This window comes from Scomber japonicus, chromosome 16 (genome assembly GCF_027409825.1).
Source record: "Scomber japonicus isolate fScoJap1 chromosome 16, fScoJap1.pri, whole genome shotgun sequence".
Taxonomy (NCBI): Eukaryota; Metazoa; Chordata; class Actinopteri; order Scombriformes; family Scombridae; genus Scomber; species Scomber japonicus.
Window position 1 is genome coordinate 14,557,016 of NC_070593.1, and position 24,089 is coordinate 14,581,104.

At 39.1% G+C, this 24,089-nt stretch overlaps 1 protein-coding gene across 1 annotated transcript; it reads left to right on the forward strand.

Moving 5' to 3' along the window:
- The first annotated feature begins 203 nt into the window (after positions 1-203).
- On the forward strand, positions 204-22,837 carry wdr25 (WD repeat domain 25). The gene is made up of 8 exons (XM_053335700.1): positions 204-311; positions 4,618-5,306; positions 10,335-10,482; positions 18,007-18,137; positions 19,990-20,160; positions 20,835-20,975; positions 21,881-22,601; positions 22,733-22,837. The coding sequence occupies exons 2-7, from the start codon at positions 4,632-4,634 to the stop codon at positions 22,100-22,102; spliced, it is 1,488 nt and encodes a 495-aa protein (XP_053191675.1). The 5' UTR covers positions 204-311; positions 4,618-4,631; the 3' UTR covers positions 22,103-22,601; positions 22,733-22,837.
- The last annotated feature ends 1,252 nt before the right edge of the window (positions 22,838-24,089 follow it).

Sequence of the window (24,089 nt, forward strand, 5' to 3'; positions counted from 1 at the left end):
CTCAAATTCTTCCCATGCAAACTGTCTTGATCAAAGTTCCGCTATGAATTAATCAGTCTAACAATGCCACTTGGAAACTTGTTTAAAAAAAAGATCATTATATTATATTATATTTTCAAGGTACATTTCACGTGAAACCGACACACATTAACATGAAACACCCACACATTTGAAGTGGATCAATGGCGGAAGAGAGGAAGAGAGACACCTAAGGTTCCTACCGGCTGCTTCCACATTTTGCAGGATGTTGGAAAGCACAGATGATATTTGACTGCTTTGGCGCTTCAGAAATTGGATACAGTTGCTGGTAGGTACGCATGATTTTACTTAATATCTCCGTGTGTAAGCTAGCAAGGTCAAAGTCAGGCTTAGGGTCAGAAATGCGAAGAAGTAACGTTAGTATTACGATGTAACCATCAAGCACAAACATGCAAACTGTTAGTCGTCATTACTCATTCTGTAATATTAATTAAGCAGAAACAATATAACTGTCATAGATACAACGACCTTGCTATGTACAAGACAGTGAGTTAATTATGTATAAGAAGATAATTATAAGTGTACAATACTCTGTGTTTTGGCAGTGTTCACTGATAACAGAAACACAGTCTACAATATCGTTCCTTTCATCTTTTATTTTTGATGTTTTTCTTTAGATACTGTCAGGCTGTATATTAAGGTACTTATCTTTATATAAACTCTGCGGTCAGTGCCATTAGACATGTAAGTTCACTAATGAAGACAAACTACATTTTTTGTCAAATTTCCAAGTAATGCCAATTTAGTTAAGATGCTGTTGTAACAAGTACAAGTAGTAGTAGTGACTTAAAAGATAGGTTCACATTTTTAATTCTGTCTTAAAACAACAGTCAGATTCCCATTTGAACACAGCATCTAACTACTCATCATACTCGCTATTTAACAGTAGGGGCTGGCTCAATTTGCGGCAGCGGCATCTTCCGCGGCATTTCTTGCGGCACCCAGAGATGCCGCAGAAAGTGCCGCTGGCTGCCGCCGGCAGCAGCATCTTCCGCGGCATTTCTTGCGGCACCCAGAGATGCCGCAGAAAGTGCCGCTGGCTGCCGCCGGCAGCGGCATTTCTTGCGGCACCCAGAGATGCCGCAGCTAGATGTCGCTAGTAGGCACTTTCCGTGGCATTTTTTGCGGCATTTTCTGCGGCATTTCTTGCGGCACCCACAGATGCCGCGGCTAGATGTCGCTAGTAGGCACTTTCCGTGGCATTTTTTGCGGCACTTTCCGTGGCATTTTTTGCAGCACCCAGAGATGCCGCGGCTGCTGGGTGCAATTATGTGATACGGCATGCCGCTGTGTGCCGGGGGATAATGCTTGTGTCACCATGTGCTGGAGCATGGAGGAACACGTAGGGGGACGGGGCAGATGATAATAGCCTAAGTGCGGGATAGGCTATTAGTTTGAATTTCGGGGAAACCTGAGGAAGTATTTAGCAATGATATCCAAATTATAGCCTACTACAATTTGTCCAGATAAACCATCAACCACGAAACATCTCAAAATTATAGCCAAACAGATTAATAGATTTGTTCTGCTGTTTATTTATTATTATTTTTAATAATTCTCTTCATTTCTGCCCTGTTCCTAACTTTAAGCATACGTAATTTTGATGAATTCAACCCTTGAAATTACATTTTTATGGTTTCAATTAATAGCCTTGCAATGTTTTCCATAAAAATTTATTAACAAAAAGAAACAAACACAACAATTGAACAAGGTTGTGTGTGTGTGTGTGTGTGTGTGTGTGAGAGAGAGAGAGAGAGAGAGAGAGAGAGAGAGGGAGAGGGAGAGAGAGAGAGAGAGAGCTATATGCACACATCCACTACTTACTGAATTTCAGCCTGCTCCTGGTTTCCCGTCCTACATTATTGGACAAACGGATTAATCCAGGTGTGTCTGACCTCAACTTTTGGTCAGACACACCTGGATTAATCCGTTTGTAGGACGGGAAACCAGGAGCAGGCTGAAATTCAGTAAGTAGTGGATGTGTGCATAAAGCACATTAATCTTCAAATCTAGCCCACACTTTCAAGTCCATTTTATCTATCAATTCTTGATTGAAAGTGTCATATTCGGTCTTTTTTCCAAACACAAATGTGAGGTGTTCTGCTGGAGAACATTCGTCGTAGTCCTCGTTCCACACTTTCAGTTCCTCCAGCAGGTCCTTTTTTTCTTTGTTGTCCATTGAAAGAACCGCTGGCAGTTTCAATTGTCCTTCAAAGGATCTCTTTTTGCACCAGTCTGCAGCTGCCACAACATCGCGGAGAAACACATTTTGCTGCAGTGAAGATGAAAACATGGTCCAGGTATGGATGTCATTCTCAAATAGGGTTAAAATTTTGAATTTTTTAATTGCACACCATTAACCAATAGAGCCTAGTTCATAACTTGTACGTAATAAGGAGGACCTGTAAGGTGTTGCTGAGGTGATGAATATCTCAATTTCCAATAAGTTACCATTGTGATCTTTTTCCGGATAAGCAACAGCAGATAGATGTATGGATTTCATCTACCAATTTTGTATTTGTTTAGATCCACTTTTACAATATACAATAATGGATCTGGCAAAATGTTTAGATATCTGTGACATTTAATATTTTTGATATATGGTGTCTCTAAATGTGCTGTATGGCTTCCCCCAATCAGCACTCACTACTGATCAAGTTAAGTGGGCTATAACATAAACCTGTAATACAAAATTACTTTTTCATTTCACAATAAGATGCAGCAGTACTTTCTGAGAGCCAATATGTAAAGCTCTTTTGTTAGGTGCAGAAATAGTAACTTGTTACCTCTTCCTCTGTGTCTGCTGTTATCATATCTTCAGCACTGGAAAATAAAAAAGAAATTATATAGGTTAAGTGTATTGATGCAAAACCACTTTATGCCACAACTAGCGCCATAAATTATTTACTGGCACAAATTTGGCATCTACACCCACACTGCAAATAAGTTGTGTACCTTTGCTCTTCCCAGGTAGTTGAGCACTCCTGAAGCACTTTTTCAGCTCGATATCGGCACATGTTGCTGCTTGTTTGCAACCACCGGATCAAAACCTAAAAACCAAATAACAATAAATAGAGTGAAGTCACGTTTTCATTATGCTGTAGTTGTGGTATTATTTTAATTGTCAAATTACTTGAGTGGAAATAGCAGACGCTTTAAATTATACAACTAAAATCAAGGCACACATTTGACTAAATTGATTATGACTTACCTATGTTTCTCCAGTCGTCAATGTCTCTTTAGGGATTTGAAATACAGGACTGACAGTCGTACGCTGATGTGACAAATGAGTGGGCAGTCGTCAAAATGATTTGACACGCTCTCGGGTTGCCAGGTGTGACAGGTAACTCTCCAAAGTAGGTTATGATATTTAAAAATGCGGTTTTATACACAATTTTCCATAATTAAAAAAAAAAATCTCTCATAAAAATTAAGTATAGGCTATTTTAGTAGGCCTTGCCTCTTATTATGTCACATATCTCCAACACTATAACAAAAATACACAAATCCGTTTATCAGTATTATAGACCAATTGCCTAAAAAGCTGATGTTAAAAATGTGACGCAGTCTCATTGTGTCATAAAGTGTCACAAATCTTATTGTAAGTATTGCCTTAGCACACGTCCATTTTAGTTATAGTGGATAAAGAAAGATGAGGACAGGGAAACCCAAACATGGCAACCATTCTATATGTATTCTTTAGGCTACGTTTAACATGTGTGGCATCAAAACATAATTATTTTCTAACGTTGACATGTCTGTAAATTGCCATCTAAAGCCTAAAACCATGCCACAGTCATGAAATCATTGCCGCGTAAAGTGCCTACTACCGACATCTAGTTGCGGCATCTGTGGGTGCCGCAAGAAATGCCGCAGAAAATGCCGCAAAAAATGCCACGGAAAGTGCCTACAAGCGACATCTAGCTGCGGCATCTCTGGGTGCCGCAAGAAATGCCGCGGAAGATGCCGCTGCCGCAAATTGAGCCTGCCCTCTCTCCAGTGAAAAGATCCCCTTGTTTTCAATGTAAGTGATGGGGGGCCAAAATCCACAGTGTGTCCACACAGTCATTTTGTGCAAAAATGCTTTTAAAATTTTATTTGAAGTTTAAATAAAACTTCACCATTCTAAGATAGTCATATTAAGTAGATATCTTCCCCATTCACAGTGGTTTTAGCATAATTCAAAAAGAGGGCATTAAAAAGACTGAAGTTGAAATATATGTGCTGAATTTGACTAATTTGGACGCTTCATATTAGCATCAGACGAACTTTTAACATTTTTCATATAAATAGGCTTGTAGATTTTGGCCCCCAATCATTTACATTATCAATACATCATGAAGGGATATTCTAATGGTCAGTATGAACAGGAGAAAAGATGGGAAGAAAAACTTGTATCAATGTTCATTGGGGCACCTGACTGGTGTTTTAAGACAGACTTGAAAAACTGTGAAACTGTCCTTTTTAAATGTTACTGTAGGAGTAGAAATAACTAAGCAACCACTAGATGTCACTCTTGGGCCTGTATTGAATTAACCACACTGACAGCTCACATGTAGGCTCTTTATTTCCAAACAGATTGTCATGTGAGGATGTCTTCATTAGTGGCCTATGAGGACTCTGAGTCTGAGGATGATTCTTTGGATCAAAAAGAGGGAGGAGGATCCGCTTCTGTCCAAACTGAGTCTTGTGAACAGGCAAAAGACAACCAAGAAGTCAAGGGAAGTGATTTTTTTGAGGTAACGCCAAACCCTCGCATCTTCACATCTGACCCTGACAAGACAATGTTGGAATCACAACCACCGCAAAGCTGCTTTGGCAGGGAAGATAAATATTTTAGAGCAACTGCAGCTCCTCTCAGTTTATCTGGTACTCAGGGGAAGCACCCATCACTGCGGACTCTTCCTCACATGGCACAAAGCTTTGGTGATGGGTCAAACACAGCAAAAAGACCTCACACTGTCAAACCTGGTGTCAAACCATACATTCCCAAGAGACAGAGACTTTTCACTTCATTAGAGAAAGGAGACACAAAGTATATGGCTGAGCAAGCCCCAGAGACTCAGACCAGGGACAGCCAAATTCTCTCAGATGTGTCGCCAAAAGTGAAGCCATATCTTCCTCACAAGCCAGGAGCTGCAGGGATACCGAGGAGGCTTCTGATGAGCCTGGGAGGCCACCAGGGCCCGGTAAACACAGTGCAGTGGTGTCCAGTACCTCATCTCAGTCATCTGCTGCTGTCTGCCTCCATGGATAAGACGTTTAAGGTAATGATAACTAACGATTATTTTGATAATCGATTATTCAGTCGATTATTTTTTCGATTAATCGATGAATCGGATAAAAAAAATGTTTTTAAATTTCATTCAAAAACAAAACATTATTTCAAATTGACAATGCAAAAAAGTGCTCAAACAACATGTTGCTGCTTGCACGTCCCTGAGTTGTTAAAGTAATATTAAATTATAAATAATAATTTAAACAAAAGAACTAAATGTACATGTCTGATAGCTTTAAGAAAATAACATACACATGTATGCTACACAAAACGAGGCATTTTCTGTTGTTCAATGGACCTGAGCTGTTGGAACAATAAATAAAAGATAAATAATAAAGAAAATTGAAAATGATAAAACTGTTAACAGGATTTGTTCCAACATTCAGTGGTGGTTCAGTTATTTTATTTATCGCAAACTAACAAATTGGTAATAAAAAAACAATGTCACACAAATACAGCACACTTATAACATTTTAATCATGATCCTGCTGTCTGTCAGTAATGAAACTGCAGGTTTGGGCTTAAGGACTTGTTGCTATGACAACAGTTCCAGGTGAATTTTAAGCCAGTTTCTAACAACCAAAATATCCAAACTCATGTTCAAATCATCAACAATCTAATCATCCATATGAAGAACGAACCCTGATGTGCTTTAACTTGCAAGCTTTGAAAAACAATAAAGGAGAGATTAATCACTCATGCTTCCAATAATAAAGGCTATTTTATTGACTTTATTTAAACTGATTTATGCAATTACAGTAACCATATTAGTATCTCATTCTGCTGTTTTTTCCCCATGTGATAACATTTGACAGACCCAGTTATGAACTGCTCCATATACATTGTGGTCTGGCAAATAGTCCATTTATCAGAATAGTTAGGCAGGTGCCAAGTGCATTGGGGAAGTCTAAGGGGATAATCACTTACCTGACATTCTGTGTAATTGGCACAGCGACACAGGCAGAGACATCATATCTGCCCTGCTGCCTCACTTTATGAATGTACCACAAACCCCTTTCTTTAGAATCATATCTGTCACTGTCGGTTGAATGTGTGTCAGGACCCATGAGACTCCCTATCTCTTTCTCTCTCTCTGATTCCCCCTCACCCCTCCTTTTCTTTATTTCACTCCAGGAAAACAATTACTTTGTGAGGCAGCTGGATTCGCGAGGTCACAAGATCACGTGAGAATCCAGTCATGTGCCAATCAGCCTCCTATGAGGATTCTTTTGTGATCTTGTGAATCCAGCTGTATCTCAAAATAAGACGGTCATAGTCAGATGGTTTATCTGATCACTTACTAAGTACTGAATGAAAGTGTCTCTCCTTTTCCAAACAGTTTCCAAGGTCGACTTCCCAGATGGTTCTATGTCACAAAACCCGTCTGGTGCAGGGTTAGGAAAACAATCCCTCATATTTCTGTTTTAAAGGTCAAACAATGCAGGTGTCTTGCCGGCGGCTAAATATTTCTATCCCAGTACGAAATCACGCACCCCACCAGTATCCTACGAGGAATCTGAATAATTAATAATTTAAATATGCATGAGATCGTTTGCATAATCATACAAGTGCAGCAATATGGCAGCCACCTCCTCTGGCACCTGGAAGGGCCGATTGAAGCAGATGGTGGAGACGAGGAGGAGAGAGAAGGAGAAGGTTTGGTTGTTTGTATGCAAGGGTTTCTCCTCTTCTTCATCTCAGGCTACCTAACCAGGTGTTTTCTGTGAGGCCAATCGATAGAGAAGCGTATGATATATTCTTAATTGTTCATGCACAAGTCTCCTGAGCTATTTGGCTCATTTTCAGTAGGGGCATTTTTTAATTTTTAAGTTGTGTTTTGTACTTCAGCTTCCACATAGTCATTTTATTTAACAGTTAACTTGAAAATGTTAAATGTTTCTACTGCTGACAGTTTTCTAATTGTCTAGGCCAAGATTTATTATAATCATGATGTAATCTTTATAAATATTCAATAATAATAGGCATTTCTATATCTTAAAGTAACCAAGTAATAAGTGGGTGGGCAGAAAATAGGAGATGTTTCCCATCATAAAAATGATGTCAGAAGCCAGTCAGGCTTTTTATTGAAATAATAAATAAATAATAATAATAAAAACAAGTGGCCATGGGGTAATTGTTGATATCTTGTATGCCATGGCCACTGAAAATATTTCTAATTGGATGGCAGGTTTTGTCTTATCTACAGTTTATCTACCTGCAGGTAACCATAGCAACAATACTTCCCACAGCTACACTGTTACCTGTAACAATAGTAAAACCTGATGATGGTATAAACTGACTACAAACATTAAAAAAGTATGCAAAGTTGTATCATTATTGATTAATCTGAGGATTATTTCTAAAATTAACACATAAATCATTTGGTCTATAAAAAGGCTTACATTTTTTTTAAAGGTGACATATTGCTTTTTTTGTCAGACCAACAGTCCATAACATAACTCAAAGATATTAGTTTTAGTTTCACAAAAGACAAAGAATAGTGTCAATTTCTTTCTAATTGTGGCCTAGCTAGAACAATGGAATGTTTTGCATTGAGAGAAGTAACTTGAATGATTTATTAATTATTGCTGCAGATTATCTAAAAGATTCTTTAAGATAGAAAAAAAATCGAACATGATTTTGATGTTAACACGATATAAATACAGTTTAACAGTTTGTTTGGTAAGCAGTGATAGTATGAGTACTTTAATACATTCTGAGTTTTTTTTTGTTGTAGAAAACTAAAGGCTTGTATGTGAAAATACCTTTTTGTGTCACAATGTGGTTTTTATACTCTACAGCTTTATTGATTATGTCCTTCAGCACTCTTGCACTTTGACTGCAGCCTCTTCTTCTGAAGACAGAGAGGGGACACAGCCTATGAAGTCTCCCCATGATGATTTTCCTCCTCAGGCTGCCCGCTTCTCTTCTTCCATTCTCTATGTCCGTTTCCTCAGAGACAGAGTCAGACTATTATTATTCCAGCCTGTTTGGCAGCTTTTGTCGCCATGGCTACGGCAGGTGTAAGGCAGCAGTTTTAAGTTGATAACACGAATACCAATTTAGTTTTAATTACCCGAAGTCATTTAGAAAGCAGATTACCCAATGAGTCATCAGCAAGGATCCGCTCTGCATGTCTGTTAAGTGGCCGGTGAAATTAAAGGGGATGCAAATAAACAAGCCCATGCTCAGGTCTCTCATTGTATGGGATTTTTCCAATTGTGTGTGTATTGAATGGTGTCTTTCATATGAAGCTGCCTGGAGACAGACTTTAAGCAGCATGCATGTATAATCGACTGCCAGACTTGTCATGAAGAACTCTCTTTTTGGTTGACTATATTGAAGCTTTCGTGACTTTGTATTGTCATCAACAGATTTCAATGTTACCTTGAGATGGCAGTGTTTCCCTAAGCCACAGAGAAGGAGTCTATCCTGTTGCACAATTAACTAAAATATTCCAAAGGGATGCATTGCTGTAATATTTAGTGCTTCTTTTTTTTGCTATTTAACTTTCTCTGTCTCTCTCTGCCTGCTTTTTTCACACCCCGGAGGCATTTCTAGCATTCTGTTTGTTAAACTACCGCCTGCAGGATTGATATGTCACTCTCGCTCTCTTGTCCATCTCTCTTTCCCCTGTCTGTCTCCTGTGGGAGCTGTGGTTCACTACTTCTCAGTGTGTTCTCATATGCTGACTGGAGGAGTCATATTTAATAATGAAACACAGAGAGAGGCAGAGAAGGATCTGCAGTGCCCCACAGATCTTCAAAGTTCCTCTGTGGCCCTGGCAGTGCTGGGAGAACCAAAAAAAAAAGAGAGAAACTTCTCATCATTAGTGTAAAACCTCACCTCAGTGGGCACAAGATAAGACCACCCACTGTATTTCAGGCTGGGCTTCAGGGAAACGCTGTTGTATTCCTGACAGAAAATCATACTCTTGTGAACAGGAAATCAGATGAAAAGCATGTCACAAGATTGACCAGCGCAGTGCAAAAACATCACAATAATGATGATCACTTCATTGATACATCACTGCCTGTTTTTGTACTTTATTTACACCATGATATCAAAGCAGCAGGATATTAGATGCCATAGTCACAGCGGTAGCAACCAACAGAAGGCAGCACAGTGCTTTTCTCTGCTTCTCTGTCTGAGATCACAGGAAACCTTGACAATATAAAACCATTAAGCCATTACACCTCACTGCGAACTGATGTATAGGCACACTCAAGGGTAATTAGTGTGATTCATTAATTAGAAAGGTTGTTTTTGCTTTTAAATTCACCAAATAAGCCTGATTTGTACTTACCATTGCGTTTTTTCAGCAGCACTTTGCTCAGTAATTTCATTTAGTTTCATTTAGGCAAGGAAAGACTTTGATTATATCTTTCTTAGCTTTGAAGAGAAGAAGAGAAACACACAAAAAGAGAGAAATAGACATTGCCATTCATGTAGGAAAACATTTCAGAGCTTTGCACGTGTCAGTCCTGAAGACATGGAAGAAAAATACCAGCAAGTGGCCCGCCAAATCAGACCTAGAATATCTGGCTCTCAGTAAAGTTCCTTGAAACCTCGTCAAAAGCATGCAGGTCGCATGAAGGGAAGCACGGCGTGTCAGTCCTGTCTGTCTCTTATCACTGGTTCCTTCTGTCGTACTGCTTATTATTTCATCAGCTGTTTGTCTTGTAAAGGATGCAGGAGCAAGTGTCACCTATTAGCAATTCAGCACCTTTTTTTCTTTCATGTAACGTCAAAGCAACCTGGAAAGACTTATTTCTCAACCTGCATACACATATTATTATGTTGTCTTCTGGAATTGAAAACCATGAAGCAAAATAATTTCCTTTCAATTCAAGTCATCCAGTAGCACATTCTATAAATATCACAGAACTATGAAAGCTTTCTTTCCAAACTCTGAACTGAAAGAAATTTGCACATTATGTAAAAGATGTCTTTGTTGTTGCTGTCCAGGTGCGTCTGTGACTTTGTCTTGATGCGATGTGCCAAATGTGTCTGGCAGGTGTGGGATGGAGTAGAGAGCGGTCGATGCCTGAGGGTTTACACCTGCCATTCAGGAGCCGTGCGAGATGCTTGTTGGACCCCCTGCGGGCGAAGACTCCTCACTGGCTCATTTGACAACACTGCTGTGATCACAGACGTAGAGACAGGTGAGCACTTATTTCTGAAGGTCCGATGAAACACAGTGTCACACAAAAAACCGCTGTGTTTACTCTTTGAAGTATGTAACCTCAGCTGAACTCAGTATTATTTGGTACATCCAGCGTCCCTCTGTTGAGGTACTGAACCAGTTTAACAATGGTGGACCCTTTATATTCTTCTCTAATATTGAAAAAGTTACAGTCAAGCAGCATTAGATTTACTTAATTGAATTCAGCCTCAAGTGCTTTTCATCCAACATTTTTCTCTAAGCTATTGTTGTGGGAAAACCAAACTTTTTAGCCATTTCAATTCTTGCAATTGTGGCATTTTTCAAACTTGAATTTAAAGCTAGCATAGTAATTTAAGTGTGGAGTGACTTTAAATTGCAGTAAGCCCCAAAACCTGTTATACACCCATTGCAAAGCTGCTTCTCTCTCTCTTTTTCATTCTCATCTTGTGACCATTTCAAGGGGCTTCAAAATCTGCATTTGTAGAGCAAATGCATCATGACTGGTTACATTTTCCAAATCCAAAGACTCCTCCAAATGCAGCCAAGAAAAGCCACTTTCCCTTCCCCAAAAACTTAAATGTAACAACTGGCATTCCCTTTAAGCATGTAGTTTCCCAAGATCCCTTGTGGCCCAGTTAGTTTTAAGTTGTACATTTGATCCACTTCAGCTCATGACGTCTGATATTCATCATAATGTATATATACCATTATAACAGTGACAAAATATTAAGGAAAACAAACAAATGGAGTTTAATTATAATGTCATCATAAAATATTTAAATGTGCAATTATTATTTACTATATGTTAATTACTCTGTGCAATAAATGTTTTGTTGCTATGCAGCATTATTTGCTACAGACCTGAGAATCTGCAGCGACACTGCAGTGAATTATCTGAAGACAGTCTCATTTGAGGTTGATCCTCTAAATGAACTTCTATGAAGGCGACATGTTCATCTCAATGGAGACACATCTTCTCTATCTCAATGTATCTCTCTTACACATACAAACAGGCGTGTTTGGTGCACAGTTACAAAGAAAACAACCATTCTTAATATCTAAAAGTATTTATTTGAAGGCATTGTTTGTCTGCCAACAGTAAAATCTACTTTGAGACTAATCCACTGGCTTATTGTGTTTGCCCTTTTGTTTGATCATACAATGCATTTTCAAGGTGACATTCACAGAAGATCAATAATTTGGTTTGCTTTGGAAATGCTGAGCTTTCTGGCTAAGCGTACATTTAACAAGCGTGGCAGAAAGGATGAGAACAACTAAACTCAACTGCACACAATCTGTTGTCAGGAAAACTGCTTGTTCAGCTCTTAACATTTACTAATTTATTTTATTTTTAACAATTCATGAATTTCTAGAAAGCTGAATTTAAAAACATTGATATCTATTGAACATCTATAGAAAAAAAATCAGTCTGAACTGAACAGATTGAACAGGAATAATCATCTTAATCCCTTTATTTGTCCCTTCTGCCCATCGACCAACATGTAATGAAACATGTTGTGCTGCTTCTGTACAAGAAAGCACCACAGAGAAGCTTATCAGAATGAGCAAACATACAATAGACATCGTTTTGAAGCCCCCGTGGCATCATCTACATCTCTAGGGTCAACACATCGCTGTGGTGACGTGCTGCCGTTTGCATTTCCCCTCTCAGCATGTCTGTCAATACTGCCAATAAAGCCTACGGATAATAGCTTGGCCAGCCCATTAAACACACAGGCAGCTCCAGGAAAGGGATCAATAATGGATACATCACTGCAGGAGCAGCCACCATGACCTTACACTGGAACTTCACAAACCACAACCATAAACAAACACATGTTTATTTTGGTCTTATACATTTGGCAGCCACCAGTGCCTTGCTGAGCACTGCGGGATGCCCAATTGGGTTCACAGACAGTCAGTTTTGAAGTAATGTAAGATTTCCAAAGAGCTCCGATAATGCACCAGCCTTTCCCTTTTTCCCTCATTTTATCATTATTCTTATTTGTATTCACACTATGTTTGTTTTCTGTTTGAATTTAAATTCCGATAAACTATGTTGATGGTTTTTGGCAGATGTGTGCCGGCACAGCTGGGCAATAAGCATGCATTCCTATGGCAGCACAAGATTGAACATTTTCAATTTAGTTGCATATTAATATGGGAGTTGGGAATTCCAGTTCCTGTTTCTGAACAATTGCAGTGCATACAGCTAAGACCCGGGCACTGACACTTAATAACCAATCATACCCAAGCAGTGAGAAGAATACACAGGCTAAGCTGCATGCATAATTTGCCTCGTAATAATTTCAATACAGACGGACATAATTATGATTTCTCATCACAGTATTGTATAGCTTATCTCCCTTTTTTCAGGGGATTTATACCTGACATGTGACACACCAAGCTGTTGTTATAATTATGACAGCGATATGTGAAAAATTAATGAAGCTCGTGACGTTAATGCATTCTATGTGTTAACTCCAGCTCTACCAGGAGTGATGGGATACTGAGGGAGCAGAGTATGGAGTGTTTGGCTCTTCAGGCTGCAATCAGGATGAATGTGATCTTTACACTCTTCACATTAATGCAGAGCTGCTCACCTATAACAAGTAAGGCAGCTTGGACTTATTTGGTTCAATTGGGCTCTCTTTGGAGAGGTACGCAGTCCCTTTTAATGATCGGTGAGAGTCTTTCGCTTTCTTCATAGTACACCTGACCCTGTATTTCACCTTAGCATACCTAACCAAATGCTGCACCAATTGGTTTGTTTACAGAGAAATGGAATTATAGAAGAGTCTATGCGTCCAGATTGGTATGTCGGCCCATTTTACCCCAACCATCTTTGCAGTTGTTCCTGTGTCCAGTTTAATTTGTAGAATCTTATATCCACTCCTAGTGGGCCACAGGCAGATTGTCACAGATGAATGGCAATAGTAGAGGGGGAAAGAGGGATATAGGGAGGGGGGAGCAGGTTAAGAAGCATAATGCAGAAAGAGAAAGGTAGAGGAGAGGAAGAATGTAAGAGTGGGAAATCTAAAGGGGCAGAATAAATCCAGTGAAAGAGGAACAGAGAGAGCAAGAGTTGGGGAGTGGAATAAATGAATTTCATCTGGAGGGCATTAGTGTGAAGTGGCAGCTGTTGTCCAGCGCTTTCACGGCTGTCCTTGGAAAAGCTGATTGACGGAGGTTGGCATAGGAAAATAGGCTCGTACACCCACAGGCTGCCACAGGTTGATGTGTCAGGTTGTGCATGAGTATGCAGGACTTCTTCTGTCAAGATCCCTTCAGGCACTGCCAGAATCCTCCTTGCTCTCCAAAAACCAATAATACACAAAGATAGTGCCAGTGCTGGAGTGGGTTTGTGCAGTACACTTTCGCCTCACTTTGGCTTCACAAAATCATATTTGATGAATGTTGCTAACAATAGCTCACATCATTTTTCCTTACTAAGATTGAGCTTCAAACTACATGTGTCAGTAGTGCAAAGACAAAATAATGAGTCACAATGGTGGATTAAGTCTTGGGCTCATCCCACCAAAAACTACTGCAAAAACTGTTTTTTTTTTTTTCTCTTTATTTGTATAGCGCCAAATCACAACAAAGTCATCTCAAGGCACTTTACATGTAGAGCAGGTTCTAAACCGAACTCTTCAGGTTTTAACTTTAAAGAGACCCAACATTCCCACATGAGCAAGCACTTGGCAACAATGGCAAAAAAAACACCTTTTAACAGGAAGAAACCTCAGGCAGAACCAGACTCAGAGTGGGCGGCCATCTGCCTCGACCAGTTGGGGTAGAGAGGAGAGAGAGGAAGGATAGGAGAGAGAAGCACAATGAAAATCGACAATGAAGCTAGAAGGTCCGGGAATGGAATCTGTCATCCGGACGTCTACAGGCCCAGATTACCTGTGAGACGAGAAAACACAAACTCCGGGGAAGAAGTTTAGCTGCTGACACATTTTGACTTCACAAACACTTCAGCACTGAAGTATTTTCTTCAGTATCATCCATTTTACTTCCTGAACACCTCATTTGCACATTCAGCGAGGTAACCAGTAGAATGTGGCGGTATAATCACAGCAGCCTTAAGCAATGCACGCCACAAGACAATGTATGCAGTAGCACACACCAGAGCATTTACTCCAAATGCCACCCGCAAGCACATTTGCATTTTGACCTACTTTTGAAGGCTTCATTCTACAATAGTGACCTGCTTGGTTGACACAGGTTTACCCTGGTGAGTTACAAAAAAGGCCCCACTTTTCAAAGACACAACTAATGACTAAAACACAGATCTATTAGTAGATGTATAGTCATCAGGATGTGTTCCTACAGTTCTTTACATGTGGTGTTTTGTAGCTTTAGTACTTAGCACTCTACTCCAGTATTTATGCTTTAATGCCTCACTGAATATCTATAGTATTAAGTCCTGAAATGCAATACAAGTGTCATCAACAACCCTTTATTGGATAATCGTCACATGCTTGTGCTTTTAGAGTATTCTTTTTGTCGTGTTCGGTTATCAGTGGAGGGATGCTAATTAAGCACATGATCACTGAAGCGCACTGAAGTCCAATTATCAAGGGTAAGGTTCCATTATAATACATTAACACCTCTTAAATGTAGCTAAATGTGCCTTTTTCAAAGAGATTATACGTGCAGGCTTGCTGCCATGCCACTGTCTCTACTTTGGAGTTAGATTTCAGGTGAGTTTCAAGGTTCATTTTTGACCTTGGAAACTCCAGCTCGACAAAACAAATCTGAACACACTAGCTTTGCTTCCTTACTGTCATACTGTCGATCTGCAATATCTTAGCTTTCATGATGATCAGCAACACAGGAGCACAGTAAGTCTTGAAACTCGGTGTATAGTGTATTAGGAAACATATAAACTTTTCATTAAGATTGAAATAGTAAATTATTATTAAATCATTTTAAGTCTGCTCACCTTCTCATTTATTTGAACTCAGAACATACTCAATGTCAAATATCTTTAAAAGATCAAACTAGTAACAAATATGGCTTAATAAGCGTATTTTCCCATATTTTTTTGGATAGGACTTGTCAAAACCAAGTAATGTGTTTCTAACCTTTGCTTATGTGCAGTGACAGCACCCTGCTTTGGTGGAGCTGGTAATGAGGCAGAATATCCATTTCATCCCAGCCTCCCACGGCTCTAAAGGGCTCATCCCTGCCATCCCAATCATCCCTAATGTCCTCTGCTCTGCAGTCATCCACTGTGTGTCGGCTCTGCACAGTGATCACATTTCTTTCAGGACTACAAAGTAAACTATTGGGAGGGAGGGAAGGATCACCGCAGTCTTCCCTTATCTCCTCTCTCAAGCAAGCTAATTAATCTTGCTTAATCAAAACATGACGAGGCCCTATTTATTACTCGGAGAATGTTGATTTCGCATCGTCTTGCCAAACATGAGTTTTAAATCTAGATGACAGATCTTCTCTGTATCACCATGGGCTAAGCCAATTAAGCAGGAAGTGTGAGCGCAACGAAATTGCCTGTTAAAACTTTGGATCAATGCAATCGAGTTTGGGAACAAGCTAGTCCACCATTAAGTGAAAGGAGGTCCATTTCTGCTGCAGTTTATTAGCTGTGACTCATTGGCCTTTTTCTAAAAAGACTTGGTTGGAATGTTCTGGTACAAGTGTATAATGAAGTGCATTTTTGTTGTGGGCTAACAGCCTAAGACTGTTTTGGATGGGGTCTTTGTTGTTTGTTTGATGAATTTAATGAGGTGCCGTTGAACCCTGAGGTGTACTGCTTTGCATAGCCTTTGACTGGCTCGGTTCCTTATGTAGCCGTCTTCATTGTTTCCCAAGAAACTAATTTTTAGTCGCACCATGTCAGGCTTAATTATATTTAAACCCCTTGGTGTTTTTGTTTTGTTTTTAAATATGACACTTTTTAATTGATTTAGATAAAGCCGCCTCTAGCCATAACAGTGTTTTATATTCAGTTTTTTCTTTTTCTACATTACTACGTCTATGTCAGTTTAGATTATCTTTTTTATCCTGAGCAAGATATAAGTGATGTAGCTTCTCAAAGACTCAGACAGACAGGCTCAGACAGACCCACACAATAAACAACAAAAGCCACGCAATCTTACAGATGTTTGGTCAGTCCCTCAATGGAGTTCATGCTCATCATCATCACCATCATCATCATTAAAGTGAGTTAGAGACATGCAGTTCAGTTTTTGAGTTGCTCTGGGGCATCCAATGATAAAAAGTTAAATTTTTATCACAAGAAACTCTCCATGGTCCTTGTGTGAGATTATGTGAAGATTTTCTTTTTAGTGACAGAAAGATGTATCATAAAAAAAACCCTTGATGAGTTCAGCCTGTAAACTAGCTCTGACCCCTGCGTCTGACCTGAAGTCATCACAGAGAGCTTCTTTTCCTTTTAGTTCATTCCTTCATGAATTTCAGAAGGTACACTTAGTCAGGAGCATTAACTTTGGCAGCAACTTACAGCAAGATTTACTGTATCTTTTACTAGCGGGCTTGTTTTTGAATCAACAAAAGCGACAGCACAGTTTAATTACACCCACTGTTTACTGCACAGAAATCTAATGGGCCCCTTCACGAGGGGGATTGGATCCTCACTGTGTGCTCAATTAATAAACCAAAGAGAAATTTCAGCACAGTTTTGCATCTCAGGGGAAATGTAGTTGAAATTGATGTTGTGTTTAGTTTAGTCTTGACAGCTGAGAAAGTCAATGTCTAATCAAGCTTTTTGTTCAGCACAGACTTCAACAGTTTGGTCTGAAGCTTTTTTGTCCTGTGAATGGTGAATGGTGAAGTGTGTAGATGAATACACTCGCATACTGTAGGTGCCTTTTTTTGTTTGTTTCTGTCCAATGTACTTTTAATTTAAAAAAACAAAAAAGCTTACTAAGAGTCTTGCATGTGGAGTCTGTTTGTTTGTTCAGCAAGATGTGAGGACAGAAAATGTGTTGGAGTTCAGAGCCGATCAGAGCCGAGGCAACACGCTCTTCATGTTTTACTATAGAGAATAAATCATCACTCAGAGACACAGTGTTGTTTCAAGAAGATTATTAAATTAAGATTATGAAAGAAATTAACCTCTCGAACAGATTATACATTATTAAAGATTCAACAATCACAATTGGGGTCTTTTTTAAATACCTGGCAGTTTCCTGAATGTTATGAACTCTTTGATATTTGACTTTGAATTTGCATCATTGAAAATAAAATGGGAGCATGATGATTTTTTAAAATTAATTTCCAATTTATGTTGGATCTATATGCCCTTGATACCATTATATTGATATTGTTGGAGGTTATTTGAAAATATTGCTGATGAAAAGAAATATATTTTAGGCTGTATCCAGATTGAAAGTAACCATCTTTTTTGGATTCAGTGCTTCATAATTCAACACTCCACTGACAAAAAATGTAAAGATTTATAATTTAAGAAAGAATGTCTTGTTCTTCTCTCTGTGTGTCTCATCTTGCCTCATTGTGTGTCTGTCTACAGGGCAGCGAGTAGTGAAATTGGACAACGAATTCAAGGTGATGTGTGTGGCCTTACATCCCAGCAACCCTGAGATATTCCTGACTGGAGGTTACAGTTCAACAGTTAAAGCCTGGGACTCTCGCAGCAGCAAGGTCAAACATATTACAGTAGATCTATCATTTTTATTGACTCTGGTTCACAGACTGTTGTTTGACCTTTATAAATCTAAAGCAGGTAGGCTTTGAACAAATGCTCTTCACTTGCAGCTCCCTCCCACACACTCAAAGATAAACGCCTGCACAAACAAATTAGTCTACATTTGGCCATGCACAATGACCCATGCTGTATTTCACTCAAATTATTAAATATATAGAAGTAACATTGCAGGTTATCTCACTCATTTTTCAAAGAAAATTTCATTTCATTTGAGGCTCATAAATTCTAATACAACATTAAACCGTTACTGTGAAGTCATGCCAAACACACTCATGAGGTTGTGTGCTACAACATTATGATAATCAGAATCAGAAACAGGTTTATTGCCATGGAGGTTGCATTGATCTGATGGTGCATAACAATAAACATATTGAAAGGACAAAAACATGGAAGTACTTCTAAATACAAGAAACACAAGTGACAAATGAACAATAGGCGATATAAAAAAGTCTAAGAATAGATGCAATATGTCTGTTTTTAAAAGTAGAGAAGTGTACCGGTAGTTTTGTGCATAAGAAAAAGAGTTAAAAGTTTTGTGTGAGTTAGAAACAAGAAGGAGAATGGTTAAAGTTGCCTTTGGGGGATCAAATCAGTTACCATAGAGTGTAGCTGCTGTGTATTAGCTTTGAAGCTTGAAGCATTTGATTGGTGTCTCTCTTCTATTAACTTGGCCTAAACTGGTTTCAAGATTCAAAAGTTTAGTTCATTTGGGTCAACAATATACTTTTTGGCTGCTTTTTTAGTTTTGTCAGATCTGTCTTCTCAAAATTCTGATGATATTTTCTTTTAAGTTGCACAAAACTCTTATGTGGCATTCAGACTATGTGAGATGGATGGGAAGGACCGGAAAGGACTTGCCAGCATTCTCATTCAGCTCAAATTGTATGATACCGAGATGGTCGTATTGATACATTTTGGTTTAATTACACTGAACGACAGACTTTGGCTGATGTGTGGTGTCCATGTTTGCTTGTTACACTTATGTATTATTTGAGGTTGACATGAATGCTATTAACATGTCTTAACCTGTAATTATGTTATGTGATATGACATGAATGTGATATTACTCCCCTAGTTTAAGGGCAATGTGCTTTTTATGATAATATGATAATTATAGAATGATTTGATAGTAATGATCTAGTACTGATCTAATGGTATGGTGTGGTATAATAGGCCATTAGTGCCAGCTGTAAGTCAGACTTACCAAACAACATTTTGCATGGCAGATGAACATTTAAGTTAACTAAAGTATGAAAGTTTGATTTAAACATTTGATTCGGATGCTTTTTGGATTAAATATCAAAATGTACATTATATAATTTGTTGTTAGGATATTATTGCAACGTGATACAGCTTGAATTATTGCAACAGTGCAACAATAGTAGAAGCGCATTGAAACAAAAAACAGTGTATTATTACATAAAAGGCAAATAACTGAGTCTTTGTAGGAAAGGTCACTTACACGCTGTAGTTGTCATCTTGTCATCCTGCCTTCAAGGCAAGATGACAAGATGACAGATGTTTCCCTTCTTTCTTTTAATTGCTCATCTAAGCTCTGTGCTATGAACATTGTGTATTCACACAAGAGAAGAGGTGTGCCATAAAAGCATCATGAATAGCTTCAATACAAATTCCTAGTTAGTTGAATGTGGCATATTTATACTTAAGATTTTGACGTGCAGATTGTGTGGCATATGAACTAACTCAGAGCAGCCTGCATGTTTGTTTTTTCAATAAATTTAAGGGCTTCATGCTGATTTGTGCACATGTGTTTTGTGTGGGTTTAAGATGGTGGCAGTGTACAAAGCAGGAATCCAGCAGACCTTGGACATTCTGTTTCTGAGAGGTGGTGCGGACCTCATAACAAGCTCTGACTGCGTGAGCAGAGACTCTGCGGACCGCACCCTCATCGCCTGGGACTTCCAGACCACAGCCAAGGTCTCCAACCAGATCTACCATGTGAGGAAATCCATGTGTGAATGAGAAAAAAATGCCCTTGAATGAATATAGAGCTGAATAGCACATAATGCTGAAATTATCAGCTAATAGGTTTTAAAGCAGTCAGAATTTTAACAGCAAATCTCATTTCCTATTTAAGGAACGTTTCTGAGAATGTGTGAACCGATGTGAAACAAGCTGGTAATGAGGCAGTGGACCTAGCATATTCTGACAGTTACAGGGGATAAGAAGGGGCATACACTCCAGTGAGTGCCACCTATTTAAAACAGTTCTTTAATAACCTTTGTGTTTTCAGATTTCAGAGAATAGTTTCTCATTCTTGAATCAGTGTTTTGTGCAGTTGACGCATTAATTGTGCAGAACACTACTGTGTACAGGAGTTACTTTAAGTCTCTGTTCTACTCTGTTAGTTCTGCTGAATAGAATCTAGAAAACGTATTGTATCAGACATGAACATAGGGTTGAATCAACAGCATTCTGACACTGTGGATTGATTTCATCACATTATGAAGTGTTTCTGTGACTTCGTACACCCGTTAGTCCTCTTGACTTAATGCTTTTTCAGAGTAGACTAGTTGACATTCTGCTGCCGTTATGGTTAGTAACAGCAAGAAAAGGTCAAATGCTGAAGTCATTTCCCTTCTCGATTTTTCCTACACTCATTTGACCTCCAGGAGCGGTACACATGTCCAACCTTGGCTCTACATCCGCTGGAGGAGTCCTTCGTTGCCCAGACCAATGGGAACTACATTGCAGTGTTCTCCTCCCAGCAGCCCTATAGGATGAACAAGAGGCGGCGATACGAAGGACACAAGGTCAGTAACGACTGTGGCCTCGGGTGGGGATAGGGGGGTTCACAGACCTGATCAATACAGGAAAGTGCTGGCGTCGGATGTACACACACACACACACACACACACACACACAAAACCACTTGCAAGCAAAACTGCTAAACCGGAATCATAACCCTATAGACACTCATTATAACCCACACAACACACAGTTGATATATAAGATCCATAGCCTGAGCTGTTTACTCTACAGCACCCTCCCCCAAAGCAAACATACTAAGTACAATACAATATTTCCACTGAGTACATACTCTGTAGATTATAAATATCACTCAAAACATGTTGAGTTCATACTGCTGTGCTGCTGGATTGTTGATGTTCATGAAAAATACAAAATCGACAGGAAACAATCCCAGACTCCAGTTTTGTTTTGTTTTGTGTTTGTTTTTCTCTTGTTGATGGTCCTCAGGTACCAAACACAACATTTCACATCAACAAAAATGGATTCCAAAAAAAACAACAACAAAAAAGCCTGAGATGCTTTGCCAATTAACTTTGTCCATGGACTAATTGACCAATCGTCACATCTCTATTCAAATTCAACCACAACCTTGTTACAGGCACTGTCCAGGAGAGTTGGGTTGTCTGCTTTTGTCCTCCCCCTACTTCAGTTGCTTATGAAGGGAGGGGGCAGGTTGTGTTATGAAGCCTAGCCTACACCGAAGCCAAAAGCAAAGTTATATGGATAACTAGCTGCTAGCAACTTCTAATGAAATCAAGCAAGTGATCAACATAGTTAACATCAGGTTACTTCAAGCACAGTCATTTTTGCAGCGGCGCTGAATGTACATAGCGGAAACACTGCCGATGCTAATGTCTCTTGATGTAAGGTTAACACATGATGATTAAGAGTTGTTTCCTTGTTGTAGGTGGAGGGGTACGCGGTGCAGTGCGAGTTCTCTCTGGATGGAACTATGCTGGCCTCCGGGAGCTCCACCGGCTCCGCTCACTTCTACGACTACCAAAACACTCGTATGCTGCACACCCTCCTCGCTCACAGCCAGCCCTGCCTGTGTGTGTCTCAGCATCCTGTCCTGCCTGCGACTGCAGCCACTTGTGACTGGGCAGGCGAGATCAAGATCTGGCACTGACAACTCTGAATGTGAATACAGACTTTAAAAGTTATAAGAAGCAACAGATTGGCCAAATGAGATGGAAGACTGTATTAAACTGGAAACTCACGAGCACATTCATTTTCGAGACTTTACCTCCCATAATCTCCCATGATCTCTAAGCATGAATCCAGGGTGACGTTTCAGCATGAAACATATATTTTACTCTGCTCTGTGAGCAACAGATCTGCCCAACACCTTTCAGCATCACCTACACACTGCATTTACAGGGTTACTTCAACACATAAATATACAGTATATCTGTACATAGATCCATCAGAAATACATAATATACACTCTTAACAAATATTTACACACCCAAATATAAACCTAGTAAATATATTACACACATAAATACATTACAGTAAAACCAAACCCCTTTCCCGCTTATTGTTACCCTCCTGGAACTATTAAAAGGTGTGTGAGCCCCCAGGAGTTCTTACCCAAGCACCCTGGGAAAAGGATGACATGCAGAGAGGTAAGTTTATGCATGTCACAGACACATTGTTAGGATTAGTTTAGCGTCAGTCTTACACTGTACTCCTCAATTAACAAATGATTTGCTACTATTGAGTCATAAATCAATGCATGTTATTTGCTCATTCACAGGCGACCGACAAAGTGGAACAGCCAAGCGTCCCAGCTGTCAAACATCAGACTCAAACGAACTGCAATACACCATCAATCAATCAATAAATACATTTGTTCAAGTTACACATGTGTGTTTTATTTAGCCTGTGTACTAATGTATTTAAATGTGTGCTTCAATTAACTATTCTCATCTAGTAGTATTATTTACTTTTCACCTAGAGATATATTAATGGCGACTCCTTTTTACAGTGCTGGAAATCAGCAGGTCTGCTATCTACTGAAGCTAAAGAGAAACAGTTTTTACACTGTGTATGTTGCTATGCATTCACATTATTTCAACAACCACCCACATTTTCAGTCCCATTTATAACGACATCATATTGGCAGTATAGGTGTAGATCTTACTGTAAACATGTTATTCATATTTAGCCCATCCTGCATTGTTTTAAAATCCGGTAATCTCCCGTGGGTGAGATGAAGTCAGGCTAAATTACTGTGTTAGATCAAAGGAACTTTCTTCCACAGCATTTCAAAGTGAGCTATTGTTTTATCCAAAAGTAGTAGGCGGTACGAAAGTAGTCTAATATTTTGTAGGCCACACACATACACCTGACCTCAATGCCTTTATAACTTCCCACTCAGAATACATTTAGGAACTTTATCGTCCCACTTTTCTTGAAGATTTTGTCAAAACAAAAAGAAATCTCTGGGCATTTGAGCCTCCGTCGAGTTTTTCAATCACTTTTCTTCTGTTTCTGGCTCAAATATATATATTTTTTCACACTGAAAATTTAAGAGCCTCACAGAGAGACAAGCACTGAGCTCAAACAATATGCAGTCATCTGTCAAGGCATTGCCAGGTTCTTCCTACAATCCTGCCTGTCAACAACAGAGGAGTCAGTGAAGAGCAGACAGACGCTTATGATCTTTATTCAGTCTCTCTTGTAGAACAGTCCTTCACATACGCTTCACTGTTTGGCACTGATCCAGCCCCTGCGGATGTTTATGCTGCAGTTAATAATAGTTAAATTAAAAATGTTATTCTCTTAACGGACCACTAAGCAATTTGTGAAGTGAATACACACTTCCTCATTGCCAAAGTGTGTAAACCCATTGGGGAAAACTGATTTGTTGCAGTTCATATGTGTTTTGTACGGAAGCGTATTGCATTCAATAAAAAATAAATAAAAATCAGTTTTTTCTGAGTACGTTATTTTTTGTTCTGTTTTTCGAGGTAATTTTTTCTGTTTTTCTGAGTAATTTTTTCTCTCCTGTTTTTCTGACTAATCTTTTTTCCTGTTTTTCTGGCTATTCTTCCCCCTGTTTTTTGAGTAATTTTTCCTGTTTTTCGGGGTCATTATTTTTCTGTTTTTTG

Excerpts from the sequence above, each read along its gene's own strand:
- wdr25 (XM_053335700.1), top strand. The coding sequence starts at position 4,632 with ATGTCTTCATTAGTGGCCTATGAGGACTCTGAGTCTGAGGATGATTCT. Across the intron at positions 18,138-19,989 it reads GGGACTCTCGCAGCAGCAAG|ATGGTGGCAGTGTACAAAGC; the intron begins GTCAAACATATT and ends TGTGGGTTTAAG. Across the intron at positions 20,976-21,880 it reads GGCGATACGAAGGACACAAG|GTGGAGGGGTACGCGGTGCA; the intron begins GTCAGTAACGAC and ends TCCTTGTTGTAG.